Raw genomic sequence first — 25,336 nt, forward strand, 5'->3', positions numbered from 1 at the left:
AAACTTGGCCGTCAAAGCTGAGAGATTGTGTTACCGGCGTGGCTACCACTGATCTGGTGAACTCCACTGGTTCAGCCTGATTCTTTGAGCCAAATTCGACTTTATTCAATCCGCCATCATCACCCACTGTTACAACTTTGAGTTTTTAGGAATCAGACTAAACTAATGGATTTCAATGGATCAGTGGTAGCCCCATCACTCGACGTTGATGACGGAATTCTTTCATTGCATCCATCCATCCATCCATCCATCCATCCATCCATCCATCCATCCATTTTCTAACACCCTTGTTGCTAGTGGGGTAGGGAGGACTGCTGGTGCCTTTCTCCAGCGAACGTTTCGGGCGAGAGGCGGGGTCACCCTGGACAGGTCGCCAGTCTGTCGCAGTCATTGCAACCAATTGTCTATTAAATAAATTATGTAAACATTTATTTTATGGTACATTTAATTAATGAATTAGCAATGAATTAATTTTTTTATTTATTTTTTTACCCCTCCAGGGGGTCTTTTGTGGGCTCTAGTGTCCCTTATATAACAGTAGGCTGACAGGAAACGGGGAAGGAGAGGGGGGAAGACATGCGGCAAATATCGTCGGGTCCGTGAGTCGAACCCGCGACGGCCGCGTCGAGGACTCGAGGCCTCCAAATATGAGTCGCGCTAACCGCTACGCCACCACGGCACGGCCGATGAATTTATTTTTGACCCTTCTGGCTCCCCATACATTTTCCTGGATCGCTCCCTAACAGTTCAAACTTAATACTGACAGTATTTAAGTTTCAATGCAGATCCTCAAGTGGATTTAGGTTTGGACTTTGACTTGGCCATTCTAACGCACAAATGTGCCTTTATTTGAACTATTTATCACTCTAACCAGTGCTGAAGAGAAGCTTACCCACAGCATGACGCCACAACCACCGTGTGTTACCATGGGATTGCCCTCTGGTAAACTTTCATATTTCTGTAGTGAATTAAATGACTTCTGAAGGAGATTGGTTTCACCGAGTGTATCCTGGTGGCAAAGGTGGTGGATTACAAATCCACGACACACATTTCTGAAATGTATTTGGAAAAAATAAAATAAAAAGGTATTGACCAGAATCTGGTTCAGAATCGGTATCAATACTTGAAAATTTATGATTTTCGTAACACTCTATTCCATTTAACTGAACTTGAAATGATAAACTGGTAAAAAGAAAAGAAAAGACTGTCAGTCATGATGGGCAGAACTGCAGTGAAAGATAGTTCTGAAAATAAACCTCCAACATACTCTTTAGACTTTTCTTTGTAAACACTGATAATATTGCATCATTTTCTTTACACTTTATGAACTACCTTGTGTTGCTTTATCACATCAAATTGAAAAAAAAACCTAAATGGGTCTTGTGGTTGTAACATGACAAAACTTAAAAAAGTAAAATGTGAAACTGTAAACTTGGACATAAACTATGCAGATATAGTAGTTGTACATCTGTGTATCTAATCAGATTCCACTATATGTTACAGTGAAGCTCCGTTATTTGGATGCGGTTCACAAACACTTGGAAAAAGTCTGGAATGTCGACTCGAAAGCTTTTTATGAGCATAAACAACAACAACATTCCTGTCTGCTGAACTTCAGTCCATTCATGGAGACTCTGAAACTCGGCTCCACAACATATGTTCCGCATCCTCGGGGTTAGAACCTGCAGGCTCGCTGTGTGGTACTTCTGTGTGAAGCGTGCATAATTTCCCCGAGTGTGCCTGGGTTATCTCTGCAGACTCCCTTTTCCTCCCACAGCATAAAGACTTGCAGGTTAGGCTTAATTGCTGACTTCAGAATTCCCGTAGGTGTGGATGTGCCTGCCGATAATTGCCTGTCTTTTCAAGTCGACCCTGTGATTGACTGGCAGTCCGTCCGGAGTGCGCCGCCCACCTCTCGAGCTATTATAGATGCCCCTCTTCCCCCACCTTAGCACAGCGGCAGCTATAGATACAGGAGGAAGCAGACTAAACAGAGCATCTATTGTTCATAAGCATGGAGGCCTTTGAATGGAAGAAGAGGGATACTATTACCAGTAAGGAAAAAAAAACTTCTGGTAAACTTTGCGTGCTGATTCAGCTTGTTTTGAACAAAAACAATCCGTTATATGATATGATATAAACAGAATAAAAAGCGACGGAGTACGGCGGAGCAGAGAAGCCAGGGGTGTACATATGGCATCGATAATTCAAGCCACCCAAAATGAACCTGTCGCCGGCCGCCACCTGCCGAGTCAGCACACATCTGTGTTGGAGATCTGCTCCGTCTGACTCCCTCACCTCTCTTTCTCTCTGTCTCACTCTCTCTCTCCCCCACTGCTTTCTATTCTCCGTACATCTCTCCTTCTTCTGCCTCTCTAATCTATATTCTGTCCTCTGATCAGAGAACAAGGTGAGTCGTTCCCCCCTGGTCTCCCTCTTCTTTCTCCTCCACCTCAACCTCCCCACTTTATCGCTCATGTTTAATTCCCAACATGATTTCCAAATTTTCTCGACTCTCACCCCCCTACCCCCGTCTCCGATGACCTCCGGCTCCTTCTTCCCTCCGCCGCCTCTTCAAAGTGGTGCGGTAACGTCCGCTTCCCGTCCCTCCCGTCTTTCTCCTCTCGTTTCTCACATCGTTTTGGTCCAGACAGGAAAAAAAAAGGAGCTGCGTTGTGCTCCAGGGACACACAGCCTCGGCCTCATCCTTTCCAGGCTGCGTTGCCAGGTTTGTGTTGTTTCCTCCCCCCCAGGAGAGAGCGATGTGTTTGAACACATTTCCATATTTAATGAGTGTGCAAACTGGACTTTACACACTTGACCACAGTTTCCTGCTCTTGGAATTAAGCTGTGGCGAATTGTCTGATCCGTTTCTACTTCAATCCCCCTCTGTTCCCCTTGATGAAAGGGGACTGGCATGTCCAGGTAGTTTTATCTTATTTTTTTATTTTTTCCAGAGTGGCATTGTGGGGAAATTGACTAATTGGTGATGCTTGTTCAGTGGAGTAGAGCTCCAGGGGCTGGAGGGCCCTCCAGACGTACAGCTGGACACTCTTCTACTCAAGATCCAGCATTTTGCATTTGAATGACTTCCATGTAAACTCTCTTACCACCCTCGTTTACTTCAGATTATACTTTTTATTCAGCAGAAATATCTGTTTTTATAGCTTGTTTTCTTTAAATCTTCCTGTTTTTTTTCTTGTGATCTAAATTCTGCCTGATCCTCTGTATCAACCTCGTCCTTCTGGTTAACCTTGTTCTCATTCTCTACTACCAGTCTCAGTCCTGCCCCTCCCTGTTCCTCTCTTCTCCTCTCCGTATTTAAACAGCGCATGTTTGGATGCAAGCACAATCCCTCAATCATCTCGATGAATTTGTCATTTAAAACTTGGTTTGTTATAGTTTTCAGATCAAAATGTAAGTACTGAGTTGAGAGGAAGTAAAAAGTGCTTTGGAAAAAGTTGCTTGACGTTCAGTGTGAAGTTTCCACAGCTCACAGCTGTTTTCATTAAAATTCTTGTCTGCATTTTTGTAGAAATAACACAATTTTACACTTGTAGTGTTTCTGTTAAATAAGAAAGGAAACTAAAATCCCATGTAAATAAGCTTGTTCACATAATAAGTAATTAAAAATCATGGCAGCTACAGCTGTAAACAGTTACATGACATTTATTCATAATTCAGTTGTGGCGCTAGGGGTCATCATCTATCAGCCAGTCAGAGGAAACATCGGCCGTTGGAGCAACAAGCTGCTACTACTTTGGAGCAGTTGCATATGCGATTTGGGGAAATTGTAGTCGATGATTTTACAGAAGAGTTTTATGAACTTTTTATGAACTGTGCGGTGCTCTGAGAGCTGAGCTGCACTTTGTCCGAAAAAAACAAAAACAAATTATCAACCTCCTACTACTTCCTGTCATCTTCTTTGTCGTTTTCACCAGTAGTAACGTCCTACTGTTGACCATGTGACTCATGTGATGCGAAAAACAGTGTTTTGATTGCCGTTTTACAAAACTTTTACAAAATCTTTTATGATATAACTGAAAAATCACCACAATCTAGCGCAACAACTTTTTAGCATAAAACCCACGTTTGTTTGTTTTTTTTCCAAATTGGCTTGTTTCCGTTAAGCAAATGTCCTTTCTTACTTTCAATTTGCATAATTTTATGATCAATGTAAACTCACCCAGTGACGATTTTAGAAGCCTTGTCATCTGCTGGTGTAGATTTGCTGCAGTTCATTTGGTCCATAATCCAAAGGACTCATGCTTCTCTCTGCTGACAAGCTTAATGGTGATGCTGAATAAATTTTCCAGCAGGACTTGGCATCTGCCTATACTCACAAAGACACCAACGCCTGCTTTAATGACTACGCCATCGCCATGACTGATAGGTTAACGAAATGGTCGGACCAGAACCCCACACAGAATCCATCATGCACTGTCAGGACCAAGACGAGAGACACCAAACTAAATAATGCTGATTACCTGAAGGCCACTCTTAAAGCACCTTATACTAGACATGTTGCACTCAGAACTCAGACATTTTTGTATTAAAATCCTACCTTTGTGGGTTATTATATAAGTTAATGTGTGTGTAATGAATCTTTACAAAATACGAGTTTCACTTCTTTAATCGAATGACTGAATTGAATTAACTTTTTGATGATATTCAAAGTTTTGACATGCACCCATGCTTCCGCACAATAATTTTCAGAAATGCATTTGCAACTTGAATGCCTGTGGGTTCTGTGGACACGTTTACGTCGTTGTCTTTGATTTCCTTTTTTTTGTTTTTTTTCCTTTTCATTATCTTCATTTACTTCCTTTCTTTTGTTCCGTTTGTCACCATTATGGTGATCCGGTTACCATTTCTCCGGCTTAACCCGCCGTCTTTGTCTCCTTTTCATTGATTTGGCCTCTTCACTTCGCCCTCTTGAAACAGATACAGTCTATTGTTCCGTTTGGTCAGTCCTGTCAATTATTCAACAGGAGAATGTGACCTGACACCGCAAGGCAACCAGACCCACCGCATTGTTTGTTTAAGCTGCGGGGTTAAGAAACTGAAAAAAGTTTTGTTTTTTCGTCTCTTTTTGCCAACTTTCAGTAAGGATGAACTATAGTTCTTTAGATTCTTTTCACCCGATCTAACTTGTGTATTACACGGGCAGATGGCCCACCTGCAATAAAATGCAGGACACTCAACATGAGGCTTTAAAATCCCAACTGGGTGAAGATGTTTTTGCTGTAAGGCATGCATACTCCATATTCCTCTTTGATGATATGCCTCAGAACTGTTTGTAGCTGCAGAGCAGCCGTTATTTTTTTATGGACTGAAGCTACTGTAGTGTGAAATGCGATCTGATTTCATTTTTAACTTTGATCCCTGCCAGGTGAGGCGTTGAATGTTTATAAGGACAATCGTCCACAGCGGAGCTGGTGGGGGGAAAAAAACAAAAAACACTTAAAAAAATAAAACAACAATAATAAGAGAATAAATGTTTCATCTGTGTTTTACTTACAGTTTCATACAAAGGGATTCATACCACATCTCAGCAGAGCCACAATTGTTATATGCCGACATAAAGCAGAGCATAACTGAAAATGATGCATGGGTTTTCTACTAAATTAAATCTTTTAAAAGCGTTTTCTTGTATTTGTTTTCATCTCTTGTACTTTAACAGTATTAAGCAAACTCCAGTACTGTCATTAGCCACCTAAAAATCACCTAAACAGTGACTAATTGCTCATGCGTGTTTGAGAAATCCTTTAATCACCCGTGGCAACCAGACTGGGTGCAGAAAAAGTGCGGTGTAACCAAACACTGCTTTTTTGACAAAGCTCATCTGAGAGTCTACTGAGGTGATCATATGAGATACGGCTCAGTGAAAAGGTGGTAAAAACTTTGTTAAAGGGTTAATAGAGGAATGTTGCTGCTAGGACTTCCTGAAGGTGGAGTTCCTGATAAAGCAGGAGCTTCTTAAAGAGACAGAGGTCCAATTTCAAAGTGCTAAATTGCAAAGTCAAACAGTTTTTTAAGCTATGTTTGATGTATATAATAATTTTATCATAACTGAAGGTAACATAGTTAAAAATAGCACTATGTGCATGGAATATACATATTATTTCCCCTTTAATGGTCATGAATGCCTTTGGACGGCACTCTGTGAGAAAAACAGATGTCTTGAAGGTGAAACACCGTTGAGTTTGTTTTCTGCATGTCTCTGCAGGTGGGTAAATGGGAGAACGGCTCCTTGTCCATGAAGTACCATGTGTGGCCTCGCTACGAGCTGTATGGTGGGGCGGCAACCAGGGAAGACGACCACCTGTCCATCGTGACGCTGGAAGAGGCTCCGTTCGTCATCGTGGAGGACGTGGACCCGCTGAGTGGGACCTGCATGAGGAATACCGTCCCCTGCAGAAAACAGATCAAAACGCTGTGAGTCTGCGATCCAAGATGTACCAAATCATGTTTAACAGAGTCGAGATTAACAAAGCGTGACATATTTATCTTCACACATGTTGCTACGGATTGTTGCGTTTTTTTTCTTTTCTTCGTTCTTCATCCCCAGCCCATCTGTCACAGTAGCTGAAACTGACCGTAGCAAAAACGGCATCCACAACAAAAAACAAAAACTGACAGCCGAGTCAATTATGGAGGTTTCTCACGGTTGCTTTACTCACCGGAGGTAGAATAATTTCACACTTCAACAGTGTGAGAATGACAAAGCCAGAAACGCTAAACAGCATTCATGAGTGAAATCGTTAATTCAGACAGATGCACTTTTTGGATTAAACACCGTTTATCTCTCTGTTTATGCAGCAATCAGACCAAGGAGACGGGGATCTACATCAAGCGTTGCTGTAAGGGCTTCTGCATCGACATCCTGAAGAAGATCGCCAAGTCGGTCAAGTTTACGTACGACCTGTACCTGGTCACGAACGGGAAGCATGGCAAAAAGATCAACGGGACCTGGAATGGCATGGTGGGAGAGGTGAGGGGAAAAGTCTATATGTTTTATAGCCCCTCTCCCTGTCGCTTATTTCTGTTTACTCTGCTTGTTGTTGCTCTGGCTTTCCACTTCCAGTGTTTAAACAGCGCAGATCCGACAGATTTCACAGGTCAACAAATTCAACTCTGTCGTATCCCTGAAAATTGTACTGCCATGCCATTTATCATTTGTTGTGCGAAACTTGCGAATGAAGATTGCACCCAATTCACTGTTTGTGACACTGTTAATAACATTACTGAGGTTTATGGTGTTGTGAGAACCTGTGCAGTCAAAGTGTGTGCTGCTGTGCTGTATTTGGCTCAGTGTCAAGTGAAGACAGGAGGAGAGCTATGAAGTGTTTGAGGTCAGCACGGAAAATGCTCCAATACCAAACAGCCTTCGGTACACAGAGATCTGAAGTCAATTTTAGTCAGTAAATAATTGCAAATACAACAAATGATGCAAAAGGGGGGAAATGTAATCGTCATCTGGGTCCAAACTTCAGCTGTTTTCCATTAGTGCCCTTGATTTAATGCAATTCTGCAACTCTCCTTTAAATTTATGTTTAAGCAATTGCTCTATATTTGGTTGGGTCAAGACTAAATAAATCTCTATATATTTTGATCTGTAATTGACCTAATACCAAAACTCTATGCCCAGTATGTGAATCATTTTCCAGTCCAGTCCAAAGTTTATTCCAGCCAAGTATTTAAAAAAAGGTCTTCAAATTGTCACTTGTTAGACAGAGAACGTATAGAAGAATTGTATTTTATTCTGCTGGCAAGTGTTAAGGTGACCTTTCTGTCTTTAAAAATGTTTCAGTTTCCACTACTTGACAGTACTAGATTAACTTCCCTTACGCTTGAGGAATTAAAGAGGGCTAAATTAAAGTCCTTAAGGAAAATAAACTACTTCATCAACTACCTGAACAGAGTCTATCCCTTATTTAAAATGTTATAGCTATATTTTTAGTTCCATTCAGATTTTGGGGTTTTTGAATCAAAAACCTTGGCCCTTGCCAAACTACCTCTTATGTGTATTACATCATCTTGTTTTCAGCCTGCCAAAACCAATCGCTTTGGTGTTGACAACATTTCTAATGACCATTGGTGCCGTGGCAAGGTTACTGTCAGTTTTCACACTTAAGTCTGTAGGTGCCAGCTGTGTTTCTGTTGACTGATCTTGGCGTTTTGTTAATGAGGAAAGCGGTACGCCAATCGATTGTACCCTAAAGGTCATCCGTTGGAAACATGCTGAGTGGCTCAATGTCTGAATGTTTACACGAAAGACCTTCAGAAGTCACGAACATCATGCTTCTACCCCCACCCCACTAGAACTAGTTCTATTCAATTTACATTAAAACCGACCCATTTAATGTCTCACGTAGAGCCATTATTGTCATCCTGCCAGCGTCTTTAGTGGGTACTGAGCTGTAAATGTGGTCACCTGAAATAAACCCTGTCAGCCAGGCTAAAAGCACGGTAATGCGTCCAGTCCCACAGAGGAGCGGTCATTAGGAAGACAAAGAGCTGCGTTCAAGAACTTCTGTCTCACCTCTCTAACTCACATACACGCACACAGACAAAAACATTTATAAAAGATTAAAGAAAGAGGAGAGTAAGACTCAAGAGGAATTTCTGTCTCTCTATTATCCATTTATCTACCTATTAGTGTAGCTAGCTAGTTACCATTTCAATAAGCTAGCTATGTAGTTATCTACTAGTTATTTATCTATGTAGCTATCTAGCTAGATATATAGCTATATAGCTAGCTGGTTAGTTAGCTATATATATAGCTAGATATATAGCTAGCTGGCTAGCTAGCTAGATATCTACCCAGTAAGCTAGCTATGTAGTTATCTAGCTAGATATCTAACTATGTAGCTAGCTATCTAGCTAAATAGATTTATTTATTTATTTATTTTTTCTAGCTAAATAGATTGTAGATAACTATCTAGCTAGCTATGTAGCTATAGATGTAGCTAGCTACATACATATAAAACTAAAGACATGTTACAATATATACCAAAGAAAAGGCTGTACCTAATTTTTTTGTTACATCCCTTTCAGACAGGCAAACACGTCACACAGATGCAGTGTTCTTTTAAATCAGTACACATGTGGAACATCCATGTACATAACTAAAGCAATTATATACTCGCCTTGCAACTAAATTGGACCAAAACAACTCAGAACCTGCAGCAACCAGTTAAGTCTGCAGCTACAGTGATTATGGTAAAATAAAGGTGGACTGAGCCAAAGCTTTAGACAGTTTGGGTCTGATGGCTGAAAAACAAAACTGGTTTTGGAATGAATAAAGCTGCTTTAGATTATGATTTTGAAATGGTCCAGATCTTAAACCTTTTTATATGAATTGCCAAGAAAAGTTGAGTAATATCCAGCCAGAGCATTGCCACATTCTTGTTAATGCCTACAAAAATGATGTAGTGTGTTTTTTTTTTTCTTCATATTGCTAATGAACATTTATCCAAAGATTTGTGGAATATTATTATGATATACTTGATCATTATTGTCTAATTTTGATACTTTACATTTTAGGGAAATTCAACAATAAATTCCTTCATGACAGACTTTCTAAGAATCTTTGAATCACTGGGTAAAGACTTTCAGATTTGTTATTAATAAATAAATTTTATGGTGTTGTTGACAACATATTTCTGTCTACCTACTCTTTCAACGCTGCCAAAACAAGAGTATGTGTCAAACTGTCAATAGGCTGATTTACAGACTGACTGACACAGAGATGCTGAGCAGATCTCTCTATGCTTTTACCACTCGTCAGACTTCAGATGAAAAACAAATAAAAAGAAAGGAAATCATCAAATGCTTTGAGAGGCCCCACACCTTTTCCTGACTTTGTTGTGGCGGCCAGAATCTGTGTTCACGAGCCGCACCGACTCGCGCTCCAAACCTTTAATATTAGAGACAATACACTCTGAATTTCGCCTCGCTAAGAGAGTTGCAGAAGACACTGGTCAACACACGCACACAAACCGAGACACACAAACGCACACAGATCCTCGCTCAATCATTCTCAATAACACCCACATGGGTCACTTTCATAACACGGAGAGAACAAGCCGTAGGAGGGAGATGGAGAGAGCGAATGGTGAAAGGGGAAGTGAACACACTGTTGGATCCACTCGTTCGCCTCCCCAGGGAGATGTTCGCGCATTCAGGCGTACACACGCAGGCTCCGATGCACATTTAGATCCATTCTTGCATACTCTCTGAATAAATATGACTGAAAACTTACAAACGTGCACAAACAACGGAATGGCAGATAATCTGCAAGGCAGGCATGTCACATTTTCCTCTGCCTGAAAAGGTCCACTTCACAGGTAGACGAACAAAGCTTCTCTCACGTCTCTTTCTCTTTTTCCCTTTATGACTCACACGGAAGTGCTCAGTGTTGAAGCGCACAGCAGAGCTTTGACTCACACAGTCTCACACACACCTTATTAACTCAGGGAGACAATCTCGTCCCACTTTACCCCAATGCTTTAAGGCTATGAAATTTGGGTCTAAATATACCACCTGTGCAGGAGAACTGAAGGGAGTTAGGCAGGTAACGAGAGGCACTGAACCGGCTATTTCCAGTAGCCATGACCCACTGTGGTAACCCACTTTCTTCCTCTCTCCTTCTGTCTTTCTCCCTCTTTCTGTGGCCTGGTGAGCATCACGAATGTCCACTCTAGAGCTCTGCGAGGAAAGTAGTTTTGCCTCCTGTCGCTACACGCCATACTGCATCTTAGTCTCCAGTGTCTCCAGTTTTAGGCCTCACTTTCCATGTATTAATAACTTCTTTTCCTGTTTTTGCTGAAGTATGCCATTACGCTCTCTTACTATAGTCTTCATTTCAACAGGTTATGACATCTAACAGTGATTTCATCACTGTTAGATGAAACACTATTTTCACAATATTAGGCATATTGGCCTAATGCAAGTTCATGTTGGGGAAAAAGAAAACTATCTATAACCACATTTACAACATGGTTTCATCATAAAATAGCAAAGAGAAGCTCCTCTCTGATGATTTATGAGGCAATGCAAACAAATCGGTGATGTCCTACTCACATGAACTTTGAAAAATCAAGCCGGCATTGCGGAAACAAACTCTTCAGAATCGATGTAAAGTGTCACACTTAAAATAAACGACAGGCATTTCCCTATTCTAAAGGGCTACACATCGATGGTGATGAAAATGTATCAGTTTGGTTCACTGAAAGAACTACCGTAGGTTGAAGTTTCCCAGTCTGTTCAGATGAACCCGTCCAATGTGTGTTAGTGGCAAGAGATTGGGTTTGTGAAGTCCTGCTGTGCTGGGGACTGAAATATGCCGGCCACCTGCTTTCAAAGACTGTAATTGCTTCGTCATGAGGCCAAGAGGTTAGAACATCCTCACACAAGTCATTGTATAAAGAGACCCGCAAAGGGAAAAACAGGGCAAAAGTCAAGAGGTCATCGATTCTTCTGTTCCCTTCATTGAAACTGGAATTAGCGTCAACCTCCGTCTTTGACGTGCGACATCACCCGACTGACTTTTAAGTGCACGAACGTTCAACTTGAGGCGTTGGACACCTTTCTGTTTTGTGTGTTGTTTTTATGTTGTTTTTAGCATAACTGCTTTCTTTTGTTATTTTTTGGTTTTTTTAGACAATAAAATCTCCAGCATTGCGTTTGCCTTTCTTGGACAATTCATTAGTTGTTGGTGAAACTATACAATCAGCTAACCAGACGACACAACACATTATGATGCTGAATTCATGAGACTTTTAGCACAGCTGTTTGAAAAAAATGAAAATCGCCATGTTGTGTTTTTATAAATACAATTAAGGTTTCACAAATCATGTTTTTAAAGACTCTGTAAACACTGTAGGACTAATTACAATAGAGCTCTAAAAAATTCAGTTTTTGTTAAATTTTGGCATGACAAAAGTTTCTTATACCATTTGATAATAATCAACTGGAGAATCTTACTGGTATTCCAGCAGTCAAAGCCCCTGTTAATTTCTGACCAATTTTGTGCGTCTCTATTGGTATTTTGACAATTTATCTCTGGCAGCAAGCTCCAACTGTTTGAGGTTAGAAGGTCTCCCTAATTTTTTGTTCAACAGATTGTTGATCAGACTCAGGTTGAGACTTTGACTAGGCCAGTCTAACACGTTAAGATCCCATCCCATCAGGAACTCTTAAGATTCCCTGCTGAAGTGATTTTTCTTTCATTTACTGCGTTTTCTTGACTTAATTCTGCTCTTGTAGTGGATTTATTTCCAATGTTTGCTTAAGCAATGGATGCCGTCTTTTTTTCTCTTGCCCAGGTTGTGTTAAAAAATGCCCACATGGCTGTCGGATCCCTAACCATCAACGAGGAGAGGTCAGAGGTCATCGATTTTTCTGTTCCCTTCATCGAAACCGGAATTAGCGTCATGGTTTCCCGCAGTAACGGCACCGTTTCACCTTCCGCATTTCTAGGTGAGTAGCAATGATCAGCCGCCATCTTTAAAAGATGATTAAAACCCCTCCAGTTATCACGTAAATCTAGAGCAGAGGTGTCCGGTGTCGATCCTTGAGGGCCGGTGTCCTGAATGTTTCATGTTTTCCTGGTTCAACCCACCTGAATCAAATAAGTGGTTCATTACCAGGCCTATGCTGAGCTCGATGGCATGCTGAGGAAGTAATTGTACCATTTGAAAAGGCTCGATTGGTGGATGAACACATCAGAAACACACGGGGCACTGGCCATCGACAACCAGGATGCGCAGCTGATGCTGAAAATAGATGCAGGATATGGAAAGGTTGTTACAGATGTGCAAAAGCAAATATAAAAACTGTCTTTATCCAAGAATGCAACTGGCAGTACTTTGGCAGCAATTTTAGATGTTTTGTTTAAGTTAGATGAGATTCATTTGACTATCCTACGTGGCTTCCTGGAAATTTGAAAAAAATAATTCAACGACTTAGTGAGATGTGGTAGCTGATGAATACACAGCACATCATTGTTTCTCTAAATTATCTAATAGCTAGCACTTACGTTTGATAGTTTATATTCATGTTACCCTATTACAGTCTATGAACTTACCAAATTCGCCATAATTCAGCCAGTTCAAAGTGCTTTACATCAAAAAAATGTAAAAGTAAAAAGTCATAAAAACATGATACAGTCACCAATTTCAGAAACCAGTAGCAAAAATTACATTTTGTCAAGCGCCATTATCAAAATCATCAATACACGTCAAATATGCTTGTCAGTGTTTCATTTATTATGGTTCAAGGGCCATTCTACACAGGTGGGCCTTTAGCCCTGGTTTAAAGGAACTCAGTGTTTCAGCTGCTTTGCAGTTTTCTGGAAGTTTGTTCCAGATCTGTGGTGCGTAGTAGCTGAATGCTGCTTCTCCATGTTTGGTCTGAGTGGCCCCTCTGGCTGGTTTGGTTCCATTATTTTTGTTAAAGTCTTCGGACCGCCCTTTGGTTCATTCAGAACAAAAGGCTCCTTTAATTAGACGTTGTTCTCTTGAGTGAGTTTAGCAGGTGTTTTAGTTAGATCTAAGTGTTTTTGTTTACTTCTCCTCCTTCATAAACTGAAGGAATTAAAAGGGATTTAGCAGGTGGAAATGCATTAAAATAAGTTTCAGTAAACTTTCCCTGACAAGGTGTTCTAAGCTGCATGATAATTCAGCTAACTACTCCTTTCTCTCTCTTTCTCTTTGCCCTCTTATGTTTTCCACTCCTACTCAATTTCTCTGACGCTCCCTTCCTCTTTTCAATATGACACCCGGCATTTGCATATCTCTCTCTCGCTTCATTTTCTCTTTCTCTCTGCTGCCCTTGCTCAAGGGAAACTTTTCCTCCCTCCTGATGTTCCTCCTTTCTTCACCACCTCCCGCCTCCTTACGACTCCTTTCTGAAATATTCTTTCTGCTGCATCTCTTTCCAACCATGCTTCCTTCTTTTATCAATCCCTCATCTTCCTCCTTCATCTTCCTCGTCCTCTGCACCCTTTCAGAGCCCTTTAGTGCAGATGTGTGGGTGATGATGTTCGTGATGCTGCTGCTGGTGTCAGCAGTGGCTGTGTTCGTGTTCGAGTACATCAGCCCTGTGGGCTACAACCGCTGTCTGGCTGATGGCAGAGGTGAGAGTTCCCCACACACAGACACGCACAAAACCATAGCCGGCCAAAGGCAAATATGCAAGTTAAGGGCCTCCACACCACCAGGGGGTCCCCAAGAGCACTAACCTAACAGGAGAAAAAAAATGTGTATATATATCTCTCTCTCTCTTTATATATATATATTTCAAATAACATTGAATAATGCAAACTAAATGGAATTGCACATGGCCAAATGATTTCTACAGACATGTTGCATGTTTTGCATGCTGGGCAAAAAGACGATTCTTTTACCTCCCATCCATATCCGCGCTGTCGCAGTAGAACAACCCCATTAACTAAATGAAACCTGGAGATGTAGGTGTTATTAATTTAGCAAAGGGGAAAATAACGCAGAACAACCATAGAAGAACAACCACTCACATTCTTGCTCTCTGTGTCTGCTACTCTACACACAGACTCGCTACCATAGCAACTGACGACAACGCCACTAATGCATCAGGATCCAACACCAAAAAACGCAAATATTTCCCACACAACGAACAGAACTTTCAGTCTGTTACATTATTATGTTTTCAGCCTTGATGTTTATGTTGCGATTATTAAGAAGCGATCGCTGTGGTACATTAGCTACTGCTGCTATTAGCTATTAGCTACCACACCAGTGGTTGGTTAGCTAATTTAAACACCTGCTCTACTGATGATTTGTTGGTGTGTAGGCCGGTTTTTAATTTTAATTTTTTACTGAAACAAAACACGTCAAATTCTGCTGCACATCTCCATGTTACAACTTGACTTGTCAAAGTCAAGCTAGCAGAACTGACCTACTTCCCTCTTTTCCCTCTTCCTTGTTATTTTTTTTATGAATACCCCTTCACCCCTGATTACTAGAAAGACATTAACACTGTAAATTCTATTGCATCGTTTTCATGATATTCTCCTGAATTAACGCATATCGGTTTTGAGAATATCGTTCAGCTCTCTAGTAATGGATATTTGAAAACTTAATAGGCTTGCCTCATTCAAAATTGTTGTGTAGACTTTGTGGCTCCAGGCAAAATGTATTTAGCAGGAGAGAAGGTAAAAATAGTCACTTTGGATGGTGGAGAGTACAGACCTCTGGTCTAGACGTAATCCAATTGAGAAATCTGTGATAAGACGTTAAAATCGACGTTCACTGACACTCCCTGTTCACTCAGACTGAGCTTGAAGAAGAAAAGAGGATAAAATATTATCTAGACGTATAAGACTGGCAGAGACGTACCTCAAACGACCTGCAGCTGTAATTAAAGAAAAAAGTGTGAACTCAGGGGAACTGAGGTGAAATGCAGATTTTAGGCATCTGCAGAGATCGACTGTTTGGCTTCCAAGGCCTTTCTGGATTTTTGCAAGTTTCCTGAAAAACAAACAAACATGCTAATATTTGACTCAAGATGTCAATCAACTTTTAAAGGAGGGGGAGGAAAATAGTAAAAAAAAACAAAAAAACAACAGAAATTTGGAGTGAATGCAGTGAAAATGACAGTCTAAACCTCATTAAACAAAGAGGTTTAGATGAGTAACGTTCCAACTAGCCATTTTCTCCCAGCGATAGTACAGATGCTTCGCAGACGATGCTCCTCTTCTCTGCAACAACACAAACTGTGTGTGTGTGTGTGTGTGTTAGCTGCGCACAAAGACTGACAGGCACAGAAACACACTGCCCCCGCACGCAAACCAGCCGTTCTCACTGACCCAATGCCTTTATTCCTACATCCTCCTCCTCTTCGTCCTCCTTCTCCTCCTCCTCCTCCTCCTCACCTCTCTGCTCTCGTTTCATCATATGGATCTAAACACTGGTTTCAGCAGAACTCTGCCGCTGCTTCCCCTCACACTGGACCGGCCATTTGCATAAATTTCCATATTTCCAAAAAAAAACAAACGAAAAAAAACATGACACCATGAGGCTAGTTTCGTCTTAGATCTTACCATCTGAACAGATGAGAGACAAAAAAAAAGAAGAGGAAAATCAATCTCCCTCTAGTCTATCTCTGATGTGTCTATATATAGACAGTGGTTATCTTTTTTTTATCCCTCTCATCCTTCATCATCTGCTGGAGAAGATGAACTTCTCCCCACAGCCCTGTTCTCTTTCCTAGGACTCCTTGTGTTTTGTTTTGTGTGTGTGTTGTTTTTTTTTTTTGTTGTTGCGTCGTGGGAGTTTGGTGTCATGAAGAGTGCAGATCGAAGTTTGCTGTCAAAGGACCTGACGCAATAATGTATCAATGAGTACATCGGCGAGTTGTAAAGACTTTGCTGGGTGCGTTTAGGCAGCTCTCCGGCTGGCAGACTTAACAGAGGAACGTTTGGCGCCGTATGAAGCCAGTTTGTCCAAGAACATAAAAAAATAAAAGCACTTTGCAACAAAATACACGCCCACACACTCGCCCCTTCCTGCTCACACACACCCACACAAACATAAAAAAAAACAAAAAAACACAGCGATCGCTTATTGCAGTATAATAGCAGCTCACAGACAAACTGAACAATTTCATTAAGGTGTGATTTGTGCTACTTATATGAATGAAGTGAAGCGATGAGAAAACGTCTTTTCCCTGTTTGTCATGGTGCAGCCACAAAGTCTGATGGATTTATTGGATTTTGTGTGACAAGTCTGAAGTGGAAGCGAAATAACACACGGTTTTGTTTTTGTTTTCAAAATAATACTAAGAGGTGCAGATGCAAGTTTTCTGCGTTTTTTTCTATGTCAGTTTTCCACATTTTTGACCGTTTTTCTTCACAAAATCAAACTGGAGGAACCTGAACCAGAGGTTGGTGATATGGACTTAAAAGTTTTATCACCATATTTTGTGGTAGTATATTGTGATAATGATAAGGGACAATAATAACTATTGGTTGTGACACAAATATTGCTCTTAAAAACATTCCCATTTGTGATACGCTTCTTTAGGACACCAATCACATAAAGAAGTGTGTTTTGTATCACTAAAACACTCAAGGAAACTACATTTAATCATATTTTTAAATTTATTGATATGTATTGATGCACCATTGTTGTACAAACAGTGGAGAAAAATAGTAAAAATAATCCAGACAAAACAGTTTTAGGGTTTTTTTCAAACATCAATTGGAATTTATGCGTCAACGATAAATCACAATCTTATCATGTTAAAAAATGTGTCACGGCAAACAATACGATAAATCCCAATTGTAATTTTCAGATTTTGACACGTTTTCATTTAGATTATGGTCTGAACTTTAACTTGGCATGGATTTAAACCTTTTGTTGTCGCTCTCTGCCATTTAAGGGTCATCATTCTGCTGGAAGGTGATCAAAACCGTGCAGTTTCCTTCCACAAATATCACTTTTAATCTTCGATCATTCAGGTGGAGTCTTTTAAAACTTAATAGAGTTCTGAAGGTGAGAGCTTGTACTGGAGTTTATTTACTTGAATCATAGTAAAGACTTTGCTGGATAATGTGAGTTACAACAGATATAAAAATGAAAACCCCCACAATCTTGTGTCTCCTTGTTGATTGATCATTTTAATTCCCCTCTCCCCCCCAAAAAACCTTCATTTTTAAATTGTAACATAGCAAAATGAAAACAAAAACAATTGTAAATTATTTTATAAGCCACTGGTTCAGAAAGTCATCCAAATGTTACCTTTTTTTAACAAACCTTGCCTGTCTCTTTCAGAGCCTCACGGCCCGTCTTTCACCATCGGTAAGGCCATCTGGCTGCTTTGGGGTCTCGTCTTCAACAACTCTGTGCCAGTCCAGAACCCCAAAGGCACCACCAGTAAAATCATGGTGTCAGTGTGGGCCTTCTTCGCTGTCATTTTCCTGGCCTCGTACACTGCCAACCTGGCTGCTTTCATGATCCAAGAGGAATATGTGGATCAAGTCACGGGTCTCTCGGACAAGAAGGTAAGGTTGAGGGTTTCTAACCTAGAGCGGTCCTGTTGTATCACTTAAAAAAAAAAAAAGCTGTGAAGATTTTTTTTATTTCTTTTCCTGTAATTAGTTCCAGAGTCCCAATAAATTCTCTCCTCCGTTCCGGTTTGGCACGGTCCCGAACGGGAGCACGGAGAGAAACATCAGGAACAACTATCCAGAGATGCACACCTACATGACCGCGTTCCATCAGAGGAACGTCAACGAAGCTCTGCAGAGTCTGAAGGCCGGGTAAAGACCTCGACATGGTTTAGACATGTTTACAACCAGATTGAAAAGCATTGTTCCCAGCAGAGATCAGGCCAGTTCTCCCAGAAGTTTTTGTTCACCATTAATTTGAAGTTCCAATTAATTGGGTAAGCTGAGAGACGTTTGATGAATCTTACTTTTTTTAGAGGGGAAGTTGCTGAATATTTTCCTGGAGAGGGAACTGTCTTTGTGAAAGTTTGAGGTTCAGGTTGTCGGCATGCCTGTTTCTTAACTTTCCACTTATTTTGGTGTGTGTAGCTGCGTTCAAAACCCATTTTGAAGCATTTTTCTAAGAAGAAAAATAAATCAAAAAGAAAAGTTCAACATCAAGTCCTGCCATGTTTATAAAATATTTTTCTCAATTTATTGTTTTGCTTTTCTTTGTGTCCTTGATGATCGTTTTACCACCTGAAGTTGAAAGTTTAACACCTTACACAAAATCTATAACTGCTGTGAAGTGGTAAAATTAAATGAATTATGTTGAAGAGAAAGTAAGTCAGACTGCAATGCTGTTGGAGCCACTTCAAGCATTTGACATGCTGATGTGAGTCTTCACCAGCTTGATCTCAGTATCTAGGCTCAGAAGAGAGGGACGAAAACGTCTTGGTTTTACATTACAGCACACTTACAGAAATCTGAATCTTATTAGAGAAAAATAGCATTTTCTGCCATTTAAGAAAAACTTTTTGACAGAGAGCAGCAATTTTTTACCGCGTTCCATCAGAGGAACGTCAACGAAGCTCTGCAGAGTCTGAAGGCCGGGTAAAGACCTATATGAATATATGGAATAGAAGAGAAGTGCTCTAGATGTGAAGAACTGGATGAGGGCAGATTGTACTTACAGCATAATGATGCAATGGAAATATTAATTACCGAATGGCGTTGAAAACCAACATTTGATGCGTTTTTAAAAGATCTTTTTTCAATACTTTGCCTGAATTAACATGTATTAGTTTTTTTGTGAACTCTCAAAAAACGAAAGAAACAAGAAGCTCATTGCCAAACAGTAGAAATAACAAAAAAATAATTTTCTTTGCTACTGAGTCTAAACGTGAATAGGACTGTAATACAACCTTAATAATACCTTCACTCCCCCTCTTCAGTTTCCTCCGCGTGTTCCTTTTCGCCAGCCTGCGTGCCAGCCTCAGCCACTGGCAAAACCAAGTGAAAGTCTATTACTCTTATCGGCGGCTTAGTGCTATTTAGCAGGTTAATTGGAGTGTTGTAGCTGGAGCTGTCTGACTTCTAAGTGCTAATTAATTGCAACCTATCTGTCTCTCTCCCTGCCGTTCTCTCTGTCTCTTTCCCCTCCTTCCTCAGCAAACTGGATGCTTTCATTTACGACGCCGCCGTCCTGAACTACATGGCTGGCAGGGACGAGGGCTGCAAGCTGGTGACCATAGGCAGCGGCTACATCTTTGCCACCACGGGATACGGCATCGCCATCCAGAAGGAGTCTGGGTGGAAGAGACACGTGGACCTGGCCATCCTGCAGCTTTTCGGCGACGGTGAGCGCAGCTCGCCGCTTCCCGCACCGTTTTTATTCATAGATGCTTAGCGCTCCCTGCAACTCCATCGCGCGGGAAGCCTGCACTGATGTGATTAGCGGTTTAGTAGCGTGCGAATGCATCAGATATGCGACCGTATTTTAACTGATCACAAATTCTCAACGACCTTGACGCGAGCGGGAAAGGATGAAGCCAACTTGTTATCTGTTCTAACGCTGATAACACTGTCCTCGTAAGGGGAATTGCTTGTAGCTGGGCGCATGAAGACACTGCTGAAGTAAAGCTTGAAGGAGGAAGAAATTGGCAAAAGAGCATATTGACAAGTTGGCCGCAAATCTATTCTTGGGATAAATTTGCTAACATCAATAAAGAAAGGCGTTTAAAGTCACTAAGAAGATCATTTTAAATAGTCTTCTTGCAAAGAAAAATGAATAAAGCAGAACAATAATGAACCACGCATTGCTGTTTCTCTGCTCCATGCTAACCATTGCATGCGTAAGCTAGCTTCTACTCATCTGATAATTGTATTAATCAGATTTAAAAGAAGTTGAAGGAGGTAGATGGCAGAAAGTAGCAGAGGTATACAGCAGAAGACATACAGGCAATATTCGGGTCGACAAAAAAATACTGGAACATCTGCATCACCTTTTAAAGCAACGACACTGGGTCCTTCTACATTTTGCTTTTGCCAGTGTGATCGAAAGTGCTGCCTCCAAAAGAGTTGACATTTCATCAAATTGATTTTGATCCATTTAGCTAAAACTAAACAGAGCTCGGCTCTGAAAGGACGCCATGACTGTTTGAAGTCAGGAGCCTTACAGCTGTCAATCTCTGGTGAAAGATTCAGAGAAAATATCTGATCTAAGACAATATCTCATCCAGGAGAGAGACAAAAATAGCTCTGTTTCTGTTTGTCAAGCAAAACACGTGAAAACTCAAAATATCACAGTGGTCAAAAACTAAAAGTTCTGTTAAGAAGTGTAAAGCTGCTGTCACACTGTTTTCTATTGTGTCGTACATGCTGCCATTTTGAAAAACCCTTGTTAGTTGAGTCTGAACGTGAGATCATGAATTAGATTTATCGAACATAGAGGCCTGTCTTTAAAGTATGGGCATCACTTTTAATATTGTTTATAGTGAGAGAAGTGAGATGGAGTTCACAGCATTCTGCTGCGTCATGACCGGGTGTGTTACTTTTTGTAAGGTTTTATTGTTTTCTTCAACTGGGAATGAAGCTTAAATGAACTTTACGTGACCCCATTTGACAACTGAATAAATCCAAGTAAGGCGTGCCTTAAGTTGCTCTTTCAGTTTCAACCGTCCAAGGAGGCATCTGCATAGCGCAGAGTAAGATTAAGTGATGTTATTATTGGGCCGCCGCTGGATTATATGACTCATAGCTGCTTTGTTTCTGCAGCAGTGATGTATATGGGCACCATGAGATACCAGAGCTGTGGCGCTCATGGGGGGAAAATTTTCAACATGTCCAGAAATATATATTTGATGACAAAACTAAGTATCCTACATTTTTAAATGTGAAGGAAGGGGATGTGGAAGCATTATTTTGCTATTACTGTTGCCTCTTGTCTTCAGCTGACAGTAAAATAATAATTTGTAATTATTATTACAAATAATAATTTTCTAATAATAATTTTACTGACAGTAAAATAATAATTTGTAGAGTCTATATAGAGAGAAACTGGGGTGTAAGGTTCTTCAAGCAGACGACATGCAACGAAACGACGAAGAGACTAAAGTTGACTCAGTTGAAGCCAGATTGATGAGTGAAACTCTTGTTTTTAAGGCTTAGAGCTGAAAAAATATCTTCTAGTTTTTCTCAACTTTTATAGCTCAACTCCCCTGTCGATAAAAATCCAGATTCTTTCAACTTTAATCAAGCTGACTGCTCTTGTCCGTGTGCTATCTCTTTAACGTATCTGCATTCATGCTGTTGCTCCATTCAGCAGCTAATCAACAAATGTCAGCCTGTCATGTCTACTGGCAGCTACCCATGCCTAGACCTTTAAGGATGGACAACTGTGTACAGATAATTTGGGTTTTTATATATATATTTCCAATCATCTTCAGATGCGTATTTTAATTCTCCATTGTTGTTGCGTTTTCTATAAGAAAAAAAGAAGTCGGAGATTGTCACAGAAAGTCCTCTGAGGTTTCAAAGATAAGAGGTTTTGTTCACTATGCTCACATCAATCCGTGCTTCAGACAGGAAAACGGTTTGAGCTGCTTTCCCTTTAAACCTGTAGGGGACAGATACATAAAACTAAAGTGTATTTTCAACACACTTTAGTTCTCTTTATTTTTGGTCTCCATTTCTGAATTTGCTGCTGTATTTCTATAAAGTACAGTGCCTTAAGGGTGCAACAACGCCGTTTCCAGGACAATACGTTATCGTGTTTTAAGCCGTTATCCATCTGATTAGCATGTATGAGACAAGAAATCTGGCTTTTCTAAGGAACTGGTCTCTGATTGGCTTTGCGACTTACATGTAAAGTAGATTTAGAAAAGGAAAGATAAGGCCGAGCTTTAATGCAACCTGTGATTTAGCTCCGCTGTGGGGATCCTCGGCTTTATGATCGCGCTTGGCTTTCATAAGACTTTGCCCAAACTCTCCAGGGTTTTTGCTTTTGAAACGCTGCTTTATTCCAGCTCCAACTTGAGCATTATTAGGTGTCTACAAGTGGCAATTAAATGTCGTCTGAAAGTCGCTCTTTGTGCAGATTGAAGCGGTAGAGTACAGCTAATCATTTTCATACAGAAGGTCTGTACCACAAAGTGCTAGTAAAATATTACTGCACATGTACGTATTTTATGTTATTATTGTATATTTAAGTTTAAATCATTTGTTTGATAAAATTCTCAGCAATCTTTGCTGTTCTCTTGTGCTTATTAGGCCAAATATTTGGCATTTTTCTGCTTTTCATCGATTACATTTCAACAAACTTTTTATAATAACGGCTCTTTATACGAAATAGAATTTCTGTGTCGATTGGCCAGGTGAACCAGTTCTCCCAGTATGCGTTTCCCCTTTTTGCTCTGGGAGTCTAGAAGCCAGTATCAGCTTAAAAACAAGCAATAAGTCCACATGCATGTTCAACCTGTTTTAAGTTATTTAAACCAGAGCTTTCTACTTTATACATTTTTAAAACAGAGTCAAAGGGGCACTGATGTACTGATTTAAATATAGTTTGCCTAGAAATAAAAGAAGAAGAAGAAATTTTTAAGTATTTTATCTTGAGAATATTAATACAGGTTTTGTATTCTGCTTCCTCAGAGGTTAACTTATCCAGATAGGAAAAAGCTGATGTTTCATTGTTGTATTTCTCTAACAACAACACACAAAAAAACACCATTGTTGTTGCACCTTTAAAACAGAGAGTAAAAGTGTTGGGGAATCTTCTTTCAGCCAATGGCTATGTTTACGCAGCTACAGGTGGGGGGGGCAGAACTGCATCCATCTACTCCAAGGTTTGAACATCTGGAGAAAACTCTGTTTAATCTGTTGCCTTTTCTGACATCTCATTAAAAAGAGTTCAAACAGTAGGAACGGTCTGACAGACATTCTTAAATTGCAGTTTTATGTGTTTTCCAGACATATAGTGTCATTTTACAGCACAATCAAGTAACTATGGTAACTTCAGTTGTTACAAAAATGCTGTATGAATCAAATATGACTTAAAAGAAATTTGACTTTGTAATTAAACACCTTGAAATTGGGCCTCTGTGTCTTTAAGAAACTCCTGCTCTTTCTGAAGCTCCGCCTACAGGAAGTCATCACCTCTATTAACCCTTCAACGTTTTGACCAGCTTTGCACTGAGAAGCAGCTCGTATAATGAGCTCAGCTGATGCGCAGCTCCACCAGGTGGTTGCTAATTGCTGCTGGCTAGTCTGAAGGAGCCGAGTGGGGGAAGTCAAGGGGAGAGGTGGAAGCATGGAAACTGTAGGCCCAAGGAGGAACTGGGTCTCGAAGGTGGAGCTAGGTCCAACCAGGCGTTTTGGACAGTCGAATGGTTGCCATGGAGATTAAAGGATTTCTCAAACATGCATGAAAGAACCAAAGCAAAACTCCTGGTATGTTTTTGATGAGGGAATAACATTACAACATGATGTAAAGGTCAAAGAAGTCGATTTTTACATCATACTGCCCATTTAAGTTGATTTGAAACATCTTTCAAACTTTGTCGTACTGAAAGCCAGCCCATGCCAAACTCAGCAGCTGCACCCGCTGTATAATCAGGCTGACCTTTTTTGATACGCAATTAAACGCAGAACGGAAAATGTAAGAGAAGTTTAATGTGTCTGGAGGTTTTCTCGCGTCTCGGAGCCAACTCGGCTGGACGTGCTCCAGCACATTGTGAGCCTCCTGAAACGAGGGCCGTCCGGAGGCCCGCTTCATTGTGTCCCAGTTAGGGGTGCCAGCATAGCTCCTGGTGTATTTCGACACTGGGTGCTGTGTGAGAGTGCATGTGTGAAGGCGCGCACATGTGAATATGGGTCAGCCCTCTGAAAATGAGTCGATGCGTGTGAAACGAGTGAGAAAGTGTCGAGATTCTGCGTATTTAAGAGAGATGATTATTTTCGTCAGCCTACATCCTAAGAGTCTAATAAGTTTTCTCCATTTATCGATTCCTACTTATCGATCACCAGTACCAGCAGTTTCTGATCTGGCTACATTCGTCCCAACTTTCAGAGTCGCTTGTGTATGTTTGTACGTGAATATGGGTCGGCTCGCTGTAACACTCCCCCTCCATCCCGTGCCACTGCAGGAACCGAGTGGCCCCTATCTCACAACCTCTGAGGATTTCAATGTCACTTTGCCACGCCTTGCCGTCCACTCGGCTCCTAGTGGCCTAGAAAGGGATCCGGCTCACGCGGAAAGCCCCGTGGTTCGCTGTGGAGGGAGTGTGTGGGTTGTTTGACGCAGGCAGGAGCAAAACGTATATACAAGAGCTGTCCTACAAAAACAGAAACCACACATTTAATTCCAGTTTTTTTTTCTATAAAATAGAAAATTTTCACGTGGCTTGACCTTTTTCTGATCAACCAAGACTTGCTGCATAAAATCAGAAGATCTCAAAAAAGTTTAACCTGCTCACTGAGTGTTTTTATTATACTTGTCTAAATCTGAAGTGATTCTAATGCCACAAATTATTGTTGGAGATTCTCTTTATGTTCTCATCGGAAAAAGGTTTGATCAGCTTGAAATAGGCCAGTCGCGACAACAAATTCTGCTGGACGATACATTATCCCAAATGATAAATAATAATATTGTTGTTTTGAGATCATTTTCAAGTGATACAAAGGTAGTGGAATAATAATGCAAGTACATGTGTCAAAGATCAATAAACTTGAATTTCTAATGAACATTTAACACTGGAACTGGAAGACATTTAATAAATCAAATGGATTATGAAGTCTCTGTGAACAGAATTGCCTTTTAAAAAGGAGCTTGTGGAGACCAATGGACCAGACTTAAGACTTTTG

The 25,336-nt window shown here is 40.6% G+C and overlaps 1 protein-coding gene across 4 annotated transcripts in view; it reads left to right on the forward strand.

Moving 5' to 3' along the window:
• grin2ba (glutamate receptor, ionotropic, N-methyl D-aspartate 2B, genome duplicate a) overlaps positions 1–25,336 on the forward strand; it is a 178,285-nt gene that overhangs the window by 136,167 nt on the left and 16,782 nt on the right. For all 4 annotated transcript variants that reach the window (XM_028041981.1, XM_028041983.1, XM_028041980.1 and 1 more), the window contains 7 exons: positions 6,230–6,438; positions 6,823–6,994; positions 12,333–12,486; positions 14,018–14,143; positions 17,820–18,049; positions 18,147–18,307; positions 19,646–19,833. In XM_028041981.1, the coding sequence (XP_027897782.1) occupies positions 6,230–6,438; positions 6,823–6,994; positions 12,333–12,486; positions 14,018–14,143; positions 17,820–18,049; positions 18,147–18,307; positions 19,646–19,833 (1,240 nt within the window). The remainder of the gene's footprint in view (positions 1–6,229; positions 6,439–6,822; positions 6,995–12,332; positions 12,487–14,017; positions 14,144–17,819; positions 18,050–18,146; positions 18,308–19,645; positions 19,834–25,336) is intronic.

The sequence above is a fragment of the Xiphophorus couchianus genome, chromosome 16 (assembly GCF_001444195.1).
Source record: "Xiphophorus couchianus chromosome 16, X_couchianus-1.0, whole genome shotgun sequence".
In the NCBI taxonomy this organism is placed as follows: Eukaryota; Metazoa; Chordata; class Actinopteri; order Cyprinodontiformes; family Poeciliidae; genus Xiphophorus; species Xiphophorus couchianus.